General features: G+C 42.1%; 1 protein-coding gene across 5 annotated transcripts; it reads left to right on the top strand.

Annotated features, from left to right (window-relative positions):
• The first annotated feature begins 15,509 nt into the window (after positions 1-15,509).
• Positions 15,510-18,424, top strand: glrx2 (glutaredoxin 2). Of its 5 annotated transcripts, none has more exons than XM_040184966.2 (4): positions 15,510-15,729; positions 16,938-16,998; positions 17,088-17,264; positions 17,686-18,424. In XM_040184966.2, the coding sequence occupies exons 2-4, from the start codon at positions 16,939-16,941 to the stop codon at positions 17,848-17,850; spliced, it is 402 nt and encodes a 133-aa protein (XP_040040900.2). In that variant the 5' UTR covers positions 15,510-15,729; position 16,938; the 3' UTR covers positions 17,851-18,424. The 5 variants fall into 5 exon arrangements, with proteins under 5 accessions (XP_040040900.2, XP_040040897.2, XP_040040899.2 ...); XM_040184963.2 differs by having other exon boundaries at positions 15,523-15,944; XM_040184965.2 differs by having other exon boundaries at positions 15,721-16,854.
• Positions 18,425-18,465: the final 41 nt, after the last annotated feature.

Below are 18,465 nucleotides of genomic sequence, written 5' to 3'. Positions count from 1 at the left end.
CCGCATTGTGATTCTCCGTCCTATTTGCTTAACGGCAGATGGAAGGAAACAGAATAGATATTGGAGATTTGGGGTGACAAAAAAGAATTATGCAGAAATTACAGTGACAACATTCAGACAGAGATATTGAGCACATCCAACACCGTATAAACGATTAAGCAAAAAATCAATGCAGAACGGAACACTGGCACCAGAATGTTTAAAAATGTTTTAAAGAAAGGTTTTTTTGCAACTCCACCCGCCCCCAGCACACACACACACACACACACACACAGAGGGATAAAGGATGTGCACACTATCACCAGAGCTCCCTCTTGCCTATTGGAGGTGATTGATGTTGTGCACTAACCTGTAACATCCAGAGTTCATTAAAACAAAATGCACGGATCAAGATAAAGGCACACGGGGGCTAAATAAAAGTGTCAGCCTTGAAATTGGAGCAGGTCTAATTTAATTCATAAAAAGGACAATTTTAGCCAAGCGATAAATTCAAGGCTTTTGTCACTTTGTTTTTAATTAGTTTGGTAACATTGGTGATAGATTAAGGCCAGAGTCAGGATCATGGTTGAAAGTCAGAGAAACGGTTAAATAAATAGTTATTTCCATCATTTCCAACCATGACCATTGGAATAAAGCACAGTAGTTTGTATCTTCTGAAAGAAATCTCAGCTCTCGAGTGTCATTCATTTCCATTCATACCAGTGCTTACAAACCCAGTCTGATGCTCGTCTCCCAGCCTGACCTCCACATACTTCTTTCCTGCCTTGCTAAATGCAGTATACAGTGGGGCAAACACATCGCGCTGCGTTGACCCAGAATGTAAATGTGGTCGTCCAGGACGAGCTGCAGAGTTGTCCGTCATGTTGGGGAGGGATTGTGTGCTAAGACAGGCATGCCTGTCTGAAAAATAAAAGCCGCTGATACAGAACCCCCCCCCCCCCCCGAAGAACCAAATATTGCTTTTACTTTTTCCGTTTGCATTCACGCTGGAAATAGTTGCGCCAAAGTCAGCCAGCGACACGTCCCAAACAAGGGATCATCAAAAATATATGTTGGTTATGAGTGACATATTCTCTTTTTGGAAAATCTGTTCAGTTCAATTCCATTTTTTGTATATAGCCCAAAATTACAAATTTGCCTCAGAGGGCCATATAATCTGTACACATACAACTTCCTCCGTCCCGGAACCCTCCACATCAGCACAGGAGAGAAACCTCTGAGAGAACAAGAGAGGAAGGACGGCAAAAGACTACGATAGATGTATTGTGTGCAGAATTAAGTGAAAAAACTACAATATGTTTAATGGTATGACAGAAAGTATTCATATATTGGTAGTGTTAACTAATGATTTAATACAATACATGCCCTGCTTCTAATTAAACCAATTTCATGATAGAAAAAGAAATGAAGGAACGAAACATTCAATATAATATATTCAATATCATGGAAGATAAATAGTATATTGGCAGATATCAAACATTGGTTGGTAAACTGCCATTTTTAAGCTTGGAGTCTTGCATTTTGGCCGTCTTGTTTTTTTTTTGCAACCAGCAGATGCAAGAGTGGGAAAAGCTCTGTACTGATTTTTTTTAATGCAACCATCGAGTCCCAGAACAGTCTCAAAACAGACAAGGCTGTGGTAGCAAACTATCAATTTTAGGGGAGGTAGACTCCTCTAAAATTACCTCTTCCTATTGTCTATTTAACCAAAATGGGACCATAAATTGAATTCTTTAACATACTTGATATGACAAACATAAACTTATGTTCACATTAAAACCGCCGTAATAAATCAGGTGAGGTTTCCACGTGATTAGAAGTTAGTCCCGGTACGAGCCCCAGTTAGTCCTCCTCTGTGTAATTCCTTCCTCCACTTTCTCTGCCACGTCCCTGCGGCTGCATGTAACCTTGTATTGTCCACTTTTCAGTCGAGCCTCACACAGCGGCTCTGTTCCCTCTGTCATGGCCGGCAACTCTACCTTCCCTACTGCGGCCTGGACGCTACTCCACAGGCTCTAAAACCGTTCCACCTCCCCCCCGCCCGCCCCCAAAAGGTCGAGTGACCTTCCTAATCCAAGCAGGACGGCAAAGTCTCCCAATGCATTCCGTGGCATGGACAAATTATTGTAAAAGAGCCACTGTATTGAGTACTGCAATAAAGTCATAGTCAATTCTGAGCACCGCAATGGCAGGGAAATACTAACTCATTCGCAAGGCAGAGCGATGAATGCGTACATGGGGCATTGGACCTGCTCCGTGCATTGGACAAGGCGAGGCAAGGCAATTTTATTTGTATAGCGCTTTTCATACACAAGGCAGACTCAAAGTGAACAGTGTGAGTGTGACGGTGGGCAGATTCCAGGAACAAGCGATGTGTCAGGGGTCACTTGAGCCTAGTTGTTAGTGGCATAAAGAGGCTGTAGCATTTCATACAACCCTATTTTGTGGATTGATACATTGTTAAAATCAATGCATGCTAGCTCCGTGGTTTGTTGTTTTGTTGTTGAACAGCTCTGATTAATTTGAACATATTGTGTTTGAAAAAACTTCCTGGGTTAAATAATTGAATGTTTTTCACTGACTGAAATGAAATAGATATTCCTCTAGTTATGTCAACTTAGAGTCCAATGAAGCTCTGGATACGATGTAATTTATATCTTTCATCTCTTGAGTCCTGTTATCTTTACGCCACTTAAAGGCAATGCTTAATGATACGAACACGTTTTGCTTGAATTCATTAAAGAGGATGAAACGCATTAGCACTTCATTGGCACATGTTTTTGTTCACTTGCACTGTTTTCTAACATATTTCCCAGAAATCCCTGGTCCATTTCCGGGCGCGTTGAAAAGCTTTAAGAAATAAAATATTTCTAGCGATAAACAGACTCAACACTTTGTGTTCGTTGGCTGAGACTCTTGAACAATTTTGAAGTGAAGCACAACAGCCTGTTAAACCTCCAAAGACTCTTCATTCAGCACATCCTTCACCGGCTATCCATCCACAGCCACATTTATGAAGTGCAACTGCAGCTGCGGCTGCTGCTTCAACCAAAGGCATAACTTCCAGAAGCAATGCAAGAAGTCAAGCCTGGCTGGTTCCTGGTCCCGGCGATATTACCTCTGGAGTAAAGGGGGCATCAATCGTGCTTGTCTAGAGGAACAAAAGCCTGCGTCTGCAGCAGGGGAGTATTTATTGTATTTATTTATTTCCTTCCACTTTTGCCTTAACATCCTTCTTTGACTTTTATTAAGAACTCAGAAGGGTTCCAACGTTAAATGAAAAGTAGAATAGACACATAAGTCCTTAAGTGTCCTTGTTCAGTTCTCTGTTGGACACACATTTAAAACAAATCCAGCAGATGATGAGAATTGATGTTCGCCAACAGACAAGATTTTAAAAGATTTAGCTGAATCACGCTTGGAATTTGGACATGTCCTGTCACTCCCAGCTTCCTTTTGTATTTGTCTCTTATTTCTTAGACTGTGCTTCTTCCTCCTCTGACATCCCTTTGACCGCTCAATGACCACCTTCCTCCGGCGCTCCATGCAATTACAAAACATGATGAATTTACTTGGAACCCGGCTGGTGTGGTACATCCTGAGGGCTGATGAATATGATGCAGTCTGTATCTGCCAGCCTCGTTTATCTCTCACCGTACACTTCTTCTCATTACCATGCACAGCAACCTTTCCTTCACAAGGTTTACTTTTGCACGTCATGTCCAACAGTAACTACAGTCAACTGTTTTTAAAATTTAATTGTTCTTGATTTGTTCTAATGATCCATTGTCTGTCTTTCTATAAATACCCTGTAATCAGTAATCGCTAGGGAAGAAGGGGAGGGGAAGCCGAATCAAGGTGCTGGGGAGGACAGGAGGAGTACTGGAGACGGTAAAGATGTGCAGGAGGTGACAAAGCAGGCTGACAAGTAGGAGGGTGGAGATAAGCAAAGGTGTGAATGTGGAGGAAGACCTGGCAAGGGGAGGAGAGTGAGTTGAGAGATGGGATGAAAGAAATAGAAAGGGTAGAAAGGACGACGAAAACACTGAATATTTTGAAAATCCAGTTTCTTCTTCATCGCCTCAGTTCTGCTGAAAAATAGATTCTCTTCTGATCGAAACAACCTGACTACACACGTGTTGACTGATTCCCAGCTCTGTACCTCGGAGTGTTCCACCTAAACTCCACCAACCAACAGCGGCTAAGGCGCTGTTTTCCGATTAGATGCTCTTCCACTGTGCACTTCCTTTTATCCAAACCATTCTTCTATTCAACATTTCTGTGATATTTCAACGAATAGCATTCACACAAAGAGCTTTAACCACACAAACAACCAACAAAAAAACAAGCCTGACAGTGCTGCGTGTACCCCCACCCACCCACCCCCCCACTCCTTTTTGAGTCCTTATTCTGCACAGAGCTGAGAGGAAGCCTAGTGCGTTTGGACCAGACAGCTGTCAAAGCCACTCTCGCTGCAAGGGGCAGCGCAGGAGGAGCAGCATCACCAGCGGAAAGCATCAGCGCTCCCACTGCGGAGGAGCAGGTACAGTCCGACGGCACGCAAACACAGCCGAAAGAGTCACGCATACACCTGCACAGTGGGGGGGAGGGAGTCGTCGCCATGGCAACCGGTGATTGATCCCCTGAGTTATGCAGCGGGAGAGAGAGAGAGAGAGAGAATGTTAATGGCAGCGAACAAGCAGCGGCGGAGGGTGCAGAAAAGTGACGGCGTGAGCAAACAGCTAATGCGCACACAGAGGCTCACGCTAATATGCAGCACGCAGAAAGATTTGCGCTTGGCCATGTCTGCGAGGCGAGGCTGTCACGCGGCGAGCTCTCATGCTCACTGCTGATTGCGTGGATGACTGTTGGTGCTCTGTGGACGGTTGATTGCGGCCCACATGGGGGACGTGGCGACTTAAAAGAAGAAAAAAAAATTGGAAATTTATATCCTTTCCATCGTTGAGTGTTAAAGGGCCACTACAAATATTTTACAATGGAGAGTAGCCAAGTGCTTTGGTGCATGAAGATGAACATATGCATAATGCCTCCGGAGGACCTGTGTGTATGCTGAAAAGATTCATTTAGCAACGTCTACTGTTATGCCAGGAAATGGCAGGGAGTGGCTCAGCTAGGCCATTTGTAGATTCTTCTGTTTATTGCGATCAATGTCACTGTGCTTGAGGCCTGTATACCTTGTGAAGTTTTGAATGTTGCACAGTAATAGGCAGATCCCTGTGTTGCATTCTCTGCCGCAAAATAGGAACACATATGTCATCCAAGCCATTAGTGAAGGTCTATGAGAAAATGACCCGTCTTCTTACTTCATTTCTTCATTAAAACCTGTAAATCTGAGTTTGTGGTCTCAATCGTTAACATCCTTTACAATGCAGCATGATGCACGAAAAAACAAAATGCCAAAGGCCGAAATGTTGAACTTGAGGGTTCAAAACTGCAGTCAACAAACCAATGGGTTCCGTCTTTTAATTTACAGTCCACGGACTCGGCCCATGAAAGGTGGCACAAGTCAAAGAAGTACCCCTCCAGCCATAGGAGGTTGTTAAAGTACAAATATTGTTCTGACAAGGAGCTGTGGATGGTTGGTTGAGAATCATTTCAATATGTATGACTATATCATCCTGTTACAGTACATTGTTGTATTGATTAGCATGCTTGAAAACATAATTGGATCATTGAGTCCCGCACACTGTGGAGGGAAAAGTTTTTCAAGAAATCTCTTTTTCTACTTGATTTCCACCACAAGCAATCTTTTTGATTTTAGTTTTAACCGTTAATGGTGTCTGCAACCGTCCATTGATTAGTTAATCCAGCAATAATCTAGCAGGGCTACTGCTAATGATGGCTGCTCATGCATGTGTTACCGGAGCCAAAACTGAATAATTTATCAGACCATCCCGGCTCAAATTGGGCTATAGTAGAATACTTGATGGGCAGCTCTACAGCCCATCACATATAGCTTCTCCACGGCATCTAAACTCACCATTTAACCTTTGTGGGAAGACCTTGGAGAAAACCGGAAAACTCTTTTAACCCCGAATCTGCATTTATTTAAACCCGGGGAGAGAGAAAGTCTACTGTGTTTCATTGTTTGAATGTTAACATCAGTTGGAAGTTGTATATGATTTTATTCTTGAAGGAATGCGGTATGAAATCATAACAGCAGTGCTCCTTCTGATGCCCCCAACACCCACAGAGGCTCTTGGCAGGTAAAAAATAACTCACTTTAAAGAGAAAGATAGATGAATGCCCATTTTTCTCATTTCAATTATTGATTGTTTTTCTCAATTAATTGACTGACTGTTGTAGCTGTGCAGCCTCCAATATTTGTCTCTTCACATCGAGTCTTCGAGGCAAATGCTGCACATCCAGTCATTGATTCTCCTTACCGCAGCGGGTTTTATATCCTCATATCATCTCACATGTGCTATCTGTGAAGGTGAAAACGTATTTGCAACACTTTTATATGCAGCGAGAATGTGGTCAGCAAAATACACGGTTGGAACAAGGAGAAACGGAGCCTGCAGATAAGAGAAGTATCAGCCACGAAGAGGATAATGATGCTGATCCTTGGGAGTGAAATCGTCTCTGAGACACATCGTGGGAAGAGGTTCTAATCGGAAGGACAACAAATTATTTTTGTGGGGAAAATAGGAATAAAAAAAGGAATTGTGTCAATCAGTAGTGGAGGAACAGACACGGTGGACCCTTCATTCTGATCAAACACTTGTAATCCTGTTGAAGAAAATCCGCCTGTCGCAACACCACATTTAAAAATAACGCAGGCACAATTCTGCGGCAACATGAAAGGATTCACTGTCACCCTCGATTTTCAAAAGGAATAAATAATATGAACAATAACGACAGAACACTTTCTTACATATGGAAGACATTAATTATGAATGTGTTTTTTCCTCTGAAGCAATCGTGGAATGATAAAACTGCTGCTGCCCCCCCTTTATTTTCTCTTGAGGACAACGAGTCTCACTGATCCAAAACCTCGCTGTCTCCGTCTGTCTTCAAGCCAGCAGCACTGCACAACCCCACAGCGCCAACCTGGACGCCCGCTGACCCGCATCTCCTTTATTTTATTTTTTCTTTCTGCTGATTCGCCCCCTCGCAAAGAAGATTATTGCGCTTGTGATAAAGTGTTTAAGGCGCCACAAGGTCAACGTAATTCTTGCTCCAGATGAAGCGACATGTAGAGACCCGGCGCTCTGCGCTTGGGGGCTTTAAAGCCTTGCTGATAGTACTGCAGTGGTGGAAGGATTCTTAAAAAAGATAAGAGAGAGAAAGGGAAGAAGAAGGAGGGAGAGTCGGGGCAAGATGGATCGCCAGGTCCCTCAGCCAACAGGAAGTCATGTGTGATTGCTGCAGGCCCCCCACACAGGAACAGTGGCAGCGACAGGCTGCTTACTTATCTCCTGTGGCCCACCGAGCCTCAGGGGTCCACGGTTGTTACAGAGGAGTGCGATTTTCCACTTGGTGGGTGCTACTACTACGCACCGCTTCACCATATTAATGATTTTACTTTTCATGCCCACTGCATGCAAATACATACATACAATACAATATATATGTCACAGTTAATTAAACCCCAGCAAATTATTTGCTAAAAACAGATAATCGTAATATTGTGACAGTTGTTTCTGCTTCAAACTATTTTTCTTCTCACTTCTGAATGGGTTTGATCCTTCCTTCAGCATTCAGTCAGTTGGGAGTATTGCAATGCAACAAAGCTACTCTGCCCTCTTCAGCATGAAAAACAGAATTACACAGAGCTGACTTCTCACATTTAGGTACAGTTAAGAAGTAGTTACCCAACATAAAATATCAATCACATCCAAGGGAAAACATAGACACAAATGCTTTGATCGATTCCAATGGCTCGACTTTCAAACTTTAAAAGAATCGTAATGAATTGTGTGGTTTTGATACTCGGCGCCGCCTCAAATTGAAATGTCAATCAAACATGACCGCAACGATTGTTTTTCGAAGAACACTTTGTGGCATTAGCATCTGAACGCGCAGCTCCAATGAGTGTGTGATGAAACACGTGAAAGTATTAAGAAATTCAGAGGAAATAACAGCGTATAGCAAGATGTTGTTGACCTTATTTGTCGGGGACAAGAGCTCTTGACGCTGTGGAGCGATACAGATCAGTGGAAGTGGGGTTTTGGTAAGTGTTTCAGCATCGTTCAGGGGGCCGTTTTATTTGCCATCTTGTATCAAGAGCTCCAGGATTACTGTGCTCAAGGAGCTGTGAAATCTTTTGCGACAGCTTAAGGCACTGAAACAACTGGTCTCTGCCTCTCTTATCAGCGAAACACACACTGGCCAGAGTCCATCCAGAATAACAAGGAGAGAACCCCCCCCACACACAGCCAAAGGAATTGGAACCTGTCCCTTGTAGACTTCTAAACACTAACCTGACATGCCACCAATCCAATTTGTGTCAACAGCGGTCCTTTCACCCGTCCCCCTCGACAACAACAACAAAAACCGCAATTGGTGTTGACAGCAGTCGAAAGAATACTTACTTGACACTTTGGTCGTAACTTTGCCTAAAAAAGAAAATGTCAGCACCAATAGGACGGCACATCTCAGCTGACAAGAAGCCAGGACATCTTTCAACGGAGACATTTGAAAACCAAATGTGACGCATGGACAGGAGAGCAGCCCGATTCATTTACACCATAGAATAGAGTTGTGGTCGCATGAGATCCTTCAACTTAATAACATCTTGGAGTTTTATAAAATAAGACCAAAGTTATTTGCTCTTATTGTTGTAAATGCTTTTTGGTCAGCGCTATGTTATCTCCACACACTTTGGTCTGTAGTTGTGAAAAGTGGAGGTTTCAGGTCATCATAATGTATAATCGCAGCTTCAGAAAATGTTTTATTTCATAAATAAAGATAGCGTTCTGCCACAAGGTATTAACTCTGATTTCATTTTTTAAACAGGCAACACAAAAGGTCATTTAGGTCCACTGACTCAATACTTCCACATGAACACACATGACACCAACAATACAAGCATCATATTCATGAGGAAACACTGGGATGCTGAAGGCATTTGCACTACAATAAAAAAAAGGTTTACTTATTTTCATAATAAGTCAAGCATCTCCTTGGATTTGGACACTTCTATACAGCTCGGTCTAAATATGGCTCGGAAGTGACGCCATCACGATTCTTATTCTGAAAACAATGAAGACAACGTTGCAAATTTCATTTGAAATGTCAGTTATTCTATTGACTAAACTAAATTGGAAACTCACACAAACCCTTCCACCCTAATTAAATCCCAGTCTGAGCCTTAGCACTGCACTACTTCATGCTCTCTAAATCCACGTTGGACCACAAACATCTTGATGACTTCATCTTTAAGCCTGTGTTCAACGTGTTCCCTGCTTTGCAATACTTCTTGGAATAATATTTAGTTTGTATAGTAGAGGCATTTGTAGGAGAAAAACTGCCACTCTTAATTTTGTACCAAATATCCAAAGACAATTCAATACCTGAAAACCAAACCAGAAAAGAAAAACAAAGGCTTATGCATGACGGCCAAAATCGACACCCTGAGTCACGGGTGTAATCAGGAATAGCTGCTGGACCTGCCGTGTCCTGCTAGCGGGCCGGTGATTGTCCACTGGAGGAGACGGGGCCGGTGGTACAGCCCACGAGATTCATCACGGCCTCGCACAGAACCATGCGGACTGATTACACGTGCGGGAAAATGCACGCCGCATAAGGATATTAAATCAAGCCAGCTCATTGCCGTGCCGGTGTCGCGCCGAGCCCCAGCCGGGGTAAAATGCATCTGTAGCTCACCCACATAAGCATTTTAGGCAGTGGGAGAATTACATTTCCATGGGGCTCCGGGAGAGTTAGGCAATCCTACCTTCTCAGAGCGGTGATTAATAGTGATGGGCCCATAACTAGTTCTGTCTGAGAAAAATACTGCTGCCATAGTGTCTGTTGTTTTGCACTTGGAGGAGACGAGTCCTCTGTGTAAGGCTTTGGTTTGGATAAGCTGTCAACACACACAAGAGTGCAAATCAGAAAAAAGCACTGCTGCATAGCCAGTCGGACCCTCATTTGTCATGCACAGAGTTTTTTAATCCCTCTGATGCAGAATTAAGCTTCCAGAGACCAAACAAATCAGAAAGAAAATCTGGCAGCATTATTTGACTTTATCTGGCTGACCCATTATGCCCGCTGTCATTTCAACAAGGGAGTGTGTACTTTTCGCTTGCTTGAGGGCAATACTTGTTGTCTGGTCCCCATTTCTCAACATCTTTCACTTGTCACGCACTTTCTGTGTATTCTGTGACTATAACTTGCAGCCGGTATTTCCATCAGCACTGCAGTACTTGAGAAAAGGTACTTGTTCATTTCTTTACTAGCAGCAGCAAATGAAAAAATAAACACAAACCATCATTGGCAGAATGTATAAATGAAAGACATGTTCCCCATTCATTTACTTTGAAATTGAAACCACCTAAAGCAAGTCACCTTTAAGAATGCTTTCTAATATAAAACATAATAACTTCTTAAAGCCGCATCAATACATTTTTGGCCACAAGAGAAGAAAAATATACAGTTAGAAAAAAGCCTGTTTTTTTCCCAGCTTGCCAAAGGAGCATAAAGTGAACCTTTGACAAAAGAGAACCTTTCTCCTGCAATGATTTTGGCTCGGTCTTGAACCCTCTGGGCCTTGTATTAAGCATGTTTTGAATCAGCACCGGCCTCCTGACTGCACTCGGCCCTTATTGACACATTTCTCTTCACAAAAATGATTGTCGAGTCTGGCTGAAGCTCAGCTCCTTTCCTGACAGAAACTCACATGGAGTGAAAAATCCCAGTGACACACACTTTGCTTATCCGCATGATAAGTGCTACAGATTTTAGCGTTAGCTTATTGACGAACTGACTAAAAATGAGTTATTATGCACTTTGACAATTGCCTGTTAAGCAGAAACTCCAGGGCACTCGATCAAGCCAACGCCAAGAGAACTACTCTTTAATCAATGCAGACTACAATTAAGAATTGTCTTCGGCATCGGGGTGCCTGGCCTACAGAAAGTGCTAGCTACAGAGAAAATAGAAGCATGTGCAGGGCGAAAGAAAGCAACTCAAGACTCATCACATTCTGTACTTTAAATAATTCATGTTCTCAACTTCCATATTTTCACCATGTAGTTTAAAGAACAGAGCAATTAATCAAAACATCGTTCATTGTTCATCATTGTCCGTTTGGTTCCAAATCAAAAGGTTTGATATCTTTTTAGAGGTACGCCACACTAAGATCAACAAAGATAATTCACAATCGACCAGTTAGTATAAAACACTAATCTGTGTGAGTGTTTAGAACTAACCAAAACCAAACATGTTTCAACAAATACGGTCTTGTGTCTATTTGTGTTTTACTTTTTTCTCTACAGGAAAAAAGGAAGAGCATCCAGTGTAAGACATTGTGGGGAAATCATGCTCACCAGTCTCACTTTTCACACGTAAAAAGGTGTTTGCAAATTTCTTAAATATTCTAGTGCTTGTTAGATGCTTCTGGACCCCCCCCACCCCACACACACACCTTTCTGACGTTAGATTAGGGTTAGCCGTGTCCAACCACATCTTTACCTAAACAGACAATCTGACATTCACACCCACTTAACGCTGTGATGAGCCGGCCTGATAGTCTGCATCTCCTTCCACACAACTATTTCTCTCCCTTTTCATGATAACAACCATTACAAGAGCATGTCTGGACACGTGGACTGTTCCCTATACTTAGATAATGTTCCCTCCTCCCCACATGTACCAGGTGTTTGAGTACGTTTCTTTCACCAAAGAAAAAAAATACATATCAGAAGGATTTGAGTTTGAATTTCTGATACAATTTGATGTGAGAGTCTTTTTTTTTTTAGCAGGGAAGGTTTCCGATCCATGAACCAAGACACATAAATGGCATAAATAAACGATGTCCATGAACGCATTGTGATTTGCATTCCAAACAAATGTTAAACCAGAAGAAGCAATGTCAACAACTCCCCCTGCGCTCGTCTCTAATTTGTCAAAGTGAAGCATCAGAGTACTGATGCCGATGAGATGTGTAATATATCTCACACTAATGGCGGTGGAGTCTTTTGCAAAGATAAATCCTCCTCATCAAACCACATTTTCTGAATAACATTAGAGTCTCTGATATCGTCCCGACTTGATAGGTCGACTTGTAGGGCTGTCAACCTGTGTTCTCAATATCCCACATTAACAATTTGCACAAGGTATCGGCATGTTAAATGTGCGGTGATCATTCTGTATACGTGGGTGCGTACATCTATCTGGAGACTATAGATGTTCTAGCAGCATTACAAATGCTCATTGTCCACCAACAATTTGTCAATGAATTTCCCTTCCACATGTCAGAAGTTCATTGCGGCTTGAAATGTTTTCCCATGCCTCATTACCAACCTTTTTTTTTACATGGAGGGAAGAGTGTGCATATTTCCCTGACACTGACTGATTTTTCTTACAATTCTGGTGACTTTTAAGAGTGTCTTATTTGTTATTATTTCATGTTGGATGCAAGACCATTCAGCATGTGCCTTGTGTGAGCTAAATATGCCTCCGCCACGACCAGTAATGTCGAATTAGTCTTTTTTTGCTATTTACATAAAATAGTGATAAGAATGCATTCACAGGTTATTGAGGGGTTACCGTCGCCATGGCAACATTTGACGAGCCAGTGGGACTCATTTTTACTCTTGTCCCATGCGCAACGTTTGATGAAGGCATGATAACCCCAGTACAGGCTGTGGTGCTTTGATCTAGAGGTGCTTTTGAGATGTTAAAGCGTTTACTCAACACACACATAAACACACACACGCAGTTGACTTTTCATGACTTTTGGGGACAATATATACATTTATAGGAGGGAGAGCATATACCTTTTCTGTCAGTGCCTGACATGTTAAATAAATATGATTTGTTTTTTGATTCTTGTAGCGAGTATTTGTCGGTTATCATTTCCTGTCAGATGTAATACTTCTAGTATGTGCCTCATGTTTGTCTATCTACTGCTGTAAGAGAGAGATAATACAAATCAGTTGTGTCCAAACAGAATGAACTAAAGGTTCCTCTACAATGACCAGTAATTGGGAATTGGTCTCTTTTTTTCTTGAACACATCATTTAATGATGTGTTCCTGCATTCAGAGGTCATTAAAGGCTTACCGTTGACATGGCAACATTTGACCGGCCAGAAGGACTCCTTTTTTCACTTGCCCTATTAGTAGTGTTTGGTGAAGGCACAATAACCCCAGTTCAGGTTATTTTGGTTTGATCTGGCTTCAAAGACGTTAAAGTGTTTACTATATACACACGGTGGTTTTCATGACTTTTGGGGGCAATACATTAACTTATATTCATTTCCTGGAGACTTATCCTCAACATTAACGCTCCAGACTAATCCTAACCCTTAACCATATCCTAACCTTAAATAAAAACATCAGCCCAAATATAATGATTTACAACACGAGGATGTCCGCATAACAAAGTTAAGTCTTCACTATCACTGTGCGGAATGAATACTGTCCAAACAATTCATGAAACCACGCCTAGACAAACAAATGCACACAATAGTGTGAAAAGAGTTGTAGCGCATTTGCTGTAAAAAAAAAAAATACAAAATAATAGTGAGTTCCTTTAATGCATTTTTGAAAAATTCAATCAGTTGGAATGTAAACAGCATTAAGAAAAACAAATTGCTTGTCCATATGGTCGGCAGCTTAAGAATTTGACATCAGGGAACCTTTGCCCATCACATTTAAGGACGTTTGAACAGCGAGCACAGCAAACAGAGTCTGCCTCCTGTCTTCACACCAGAGTACTGCACCGTGTCCTCTGCACATCAGCAGTCCAGCTGCTACCAGCATAACCTTAAGCTTATCCTTACTTTAACCCAGGTCTTATACACACCCATACACCCCGCGCCCCCTTCTCACTCACACACACACAGTGGGTTCGATGAAGCCTTCTCCCTTTATGTGAGGGAAAAAGGTGAGGTGAAGACTCCAGCTCGATGCTAAAGCTCCATCCAGTCGGACTAAAATAACTGAGGCTGTAGAGATCAGTTGGACCAATCCTCCTTGTCTTTTATCTTGTATATCAATTCTGGAAGCAGGTATTTTAACCCTCCCGTTATTCTCCCCTGCCTTTCATAACATTTCAGGATTTGTGTCGAGTGTAACCGATTTCAAAGCAGAACCATTGATGCTTTTTGATGGTGTAAATCCTTTCCCAAATGATGCAATTGTTGGGAAAAGCCAAGATGGCCAGGCGAGAATATATATTTTAAGTGCTTTATTTGAAATGAATACACTGCTCATAATAGACGTCTCTCACAACCCACACTCTTCGTACCTTTTGGACCTCCTGCAACCGACTCCCAACTGCAACTTCCAACGTGATCTCCAAAACCTGTTCGTAAAAATGTATACGAAAATCTTGAACATACAAATTTGTAACAATACATAGGAACTGGCGGTGGTTGACCACGCCCCTTGAGTGAACAACATGGCGGACCATGTTGAATTCTTGAGTGAACGTCTCTCCGCCATGTTGGATTTTTTGAGGGGGTTAGGGTCAGTATTCTATTCTTACAAGTTAACATTGATTTCTCGTTAAAAATGCAATCATAACACGTTTATTTTACATCGTTAGACTTCACAAAGTGTGTTTACGGGGTGCAGGTCCCCATTCACTTTGAATAGGGTGACGTCATCAGTTGCAGTCTGTATTTATTTCGTATGTATCACTACGAATTTGTATGTTCAAGATTTTCGTATACATTTTAACAAACAGGTTTTGGAGATCAGGCTGCAACTTCAGAACCACCGACAGACAACCCGTTCCCCCCTACTCTGTACTCTGTCCAGGCATCACAATTTGGGGGAAAAGGCCTTCTCCATGGCAACCCCCTCCCCTCCTATGATTTGATGTGTGTGTTGGGTAACTATTATCAAATCTTATCAATTTATCAAATCAGAGCTGGTCTGGAGAAATGCTCAGCCTTAAATGTGTTGAGTATTCAAATCTAAACATGCACGCTTACGCTAGAATGCAATTACACTTGAACTATAAATGCATAGTAATAATAGGTGAAGGCCGCTTAAAGGCTGGATTGCACGAACAACATGTATTTCAAATCACAACACCAGCACACAAACATGTTGCAATCTGGGTCAAATGCAGTTCAACAGGAACCACCTGTTCCCCATTTTAAGAATAACATGTCCATACCTAGAACTGCGCCAAGCACTCATATGAAATCATCTTGCACACATCTTGCAAACATCCTGATATGAAGAACTCATGAACAACGGGAGGCGTGACCCTCTCCGAGGGTTCTAAACAGGAGCCGCCTCCATCTTAATAACCAATCAAAAATGCTCTTAGAGACTATATAATAGAAATAGGTCCGTGCACGTTAAACTACAGGACAGAATCCTCTTGTTGCAAATAAGCTTTGTCATGTTGCTTTGAGTAAAGTCTCCAGTCTATTTCTTGTTTTGCTCGCACGACAAATGCTATCCCTGATAAAAAAAAAAATTACCGTGATTAAAACTCCTTCACGTTTGTTTTGTTGACTTTATTTATTTATTTATTTTAAACCGCTGCCTACGTCACAGCTGTTTCCGGTGGTCGTAAGGTAGGCTTCCACCTTCCGCACACACTGAATGAGGAGCGAACGCAAGCGTACAGTAACAGCCGCCCGGGTGGTGTGTGACTCCAGAACTGTCGGTGCACTAACCGCATGTGTCATCCGGGCCACCGGCGCCATTGTTTTTTAGCCATACTTTCTTTTCTTTCCATGTTTGCTCGAGCAGGATGTCTCCCGAGGGCGGCTTGGACCGGCTGCCGAAGGTCATTCCGGCTAGCTTGACGTTAGCTTGCTTCTTAGTTGCGTTATTATCTAAACCCTCACAGGCGAATAAAGGAGTGCATTCGGGGTTGACGTTAGTAATGCGATACTAATGCGTTACTACGGGACAAACGGCTCAACTAACACGAGCGTCTCCATTCACAGCACAGTGTTTTAACGCGGTGTCACCCTTAACCAGACTCAACTAAAACCTGTCATAAGAACCTCATAACGTTCTAAATGTCATATGCCTTAAAGAGCCAAACGCAAACACCTTTAAGCTTTCACAGTGCAATGGGTTCCTCCAGCAAATTCGGCATGCGTGTGATCCATTTACAATCAATTATTTTAGTTTAAAACGACAACATCGATCACTGGCGTGCCCGGGTTCTGTCGTTGTTAGCTGACGTCACGCTACCGGTTACTTTACACGCGTTTGGATTAAACTGAAATAAAAAGTTACTTGGAGGCGAATCAGGTGGGGTAAAAAAAATAATGAGAATTAGGAGATCACGTAGCATAACGTCGAGGCAAGTAATTCTCTTCCACAGTGTCGTGCAGTCTTGACGTCGCTAGATGTCCAATGTAGTTTGGCGTCTGAGTTAATCTGGATCGTCAGTGAGGAGCATGTGCGCTCCTAATCCCGGATTACCTGGCTCATAGACCTCGCTGCAGTTGCCTGCCATTTGGAAGGAGTCAAGCGGCCACATTTGAGACGGTGGTGTAACCAGTTAACGTTACGACTGTAACAATGGAAACGGGTGTTGTCAGACCAGTAGTCATCCTCCAGTTAGAGATGATTTCAATGCTCATCATCAGCGTTCAGATGGTCTCTGCCTGCGATAGCTTCACTTTTCGGAGGTTATTGCGCCAACCTACTCTGGAGTGTTAGTCCCTGTAGTGTGTTTCGAGGTAGATTCAAATAGATCAAGATGTACTTCAGTAAAACCAAAATGCATTGAACTGCTCCAATTTTGTCATTTGTCTTTCTTCAGGATGGGGAACTTCACGTCCTCGCCGCCTCTCTCCAGCGCGTCCTGTGTACAGTATGTTAAGGTAAATGGATGCTCACACACATGTTGCCTCTGCTGTAAATCACTGATATTTAATGACATGTTTTTTTTCCTTTTTGCCTGAGCGTTCAGGAGATGGTGTCACAGAACTGCATTGTGATATTTTCCAAGACCACCTGTCCTTATTGCAAAATGGCCAAGAATGTGTTTGAAGAAATTGGTGCGTCCTACAAAGTGGTGGAACTGGATGAGCACAGTGACGGGAGAAGAGTTCAAGAGGCCTTAGCTCAGATGACCGGTGCCAGAACGGTAAGGGACTCCTGCTGTGATCCGAGTTATCGGACATTGAAGTAACTTTGCAGCCTGTTGGTTCTGGCAGCTCTGCATTTATGTTCAATTTATGTTTAATGGTGGAAAATATATTCCTTAAATTATTATTAATTATAAGTAATAACTTGAATATTTTGTTAAAGACTTTATAAGTACAATTTTATGACAAGCAAAATGTCCTGTGTACATACATTTGGTTTGATATACACTGAGGACACTGACTGGGGTATGAAAGTAGATTTAAAAATATCAACATGAGGTTCAACATTACACATTTAATTTAGTCTTTTATTTCATTTCAGTGCTGACTCACTGTTGTAGACTATCAAATCTGAGACGAGATACTTGATCTTCATTTATTTTGCAAGCTCTAATGTTGTAACCCGATTTGTGTGTTCAGGTGCCCAGAGTTTTCATTAATGGAAACTGCATTGGGGGGGGCTCTGATACCAAACAGCTGCATCAACAGGGCAAGTTGCTGCCCCTGATCGAACAGTGTGCTCCATGCTGTCCTTCCTCCAGCTCCGACGGCTCGGGCAGCGGACGCTTCGAGTCCACTAAATGACTAACCGTTCTGGTAGCTTTTTTCAATCCTGTATTTATTAAATATTTGCTTGATTTCGCGCTACAAGTGGAACATTGCTTGAGCGTGTTGTTTATTTATCAAAGGGCATTTGATACTTGATGAGACATACATATTCATGCGGGGATGTAAAAAAAAACCTGATCACTCTCGGCATCAGGCTTCATCAAACTGTGAACATTGTTGGGTTGTGAGGTATTGCCAGTGTAATTCAAAACTTTTTATTTCATTGTATTACAATAACTACTTTTTTTGTATGATTATCACATTTTTATGTGCAAGTGTATTCAAATTAGATTGTACTCAGAAATGTTCATAAAATGAAAAATGTAAATCTTTTTTTAATCTCGTCGAAGCTATTTTAAATGGCTTTTCTTTCTGAAATTTTAGCAAAAGCTAAGCTTTTGTGAATTTTTAAATGGTTTACTGGAGTGTATGAATAATCTAACAAGGCTTGATGCCGGTTGGTGTTATACATGTAAAGGTATTTGGGATGTGTGTAATAACTAGAAACTGTCGAGAATCTGTCAATAATAAAACATAATGAAAGTCTGCCGTCAGCCTCCCCTCGCTTTGCGTTTTTTTACTGTGAGAGTG

Source organism: Gasterosteus aculeatus, chromosome 8, assembly GCF_964276395.1.
Source record: "Gasterosteus aculeatus chromosome 8, fGasAcu3.hap1.1, whole genome shotgun sequence".
Taxonomy (NCBI): Eukaryota; Metazoa; Chordata; class Actinopteri; order Perciformes; family Gasterosteidae; genus Gasterosteus; species Gasterosteus aculeatus.
This window is presented reverse-complemented; position numbering and strand designations above follow the sequence as displayed.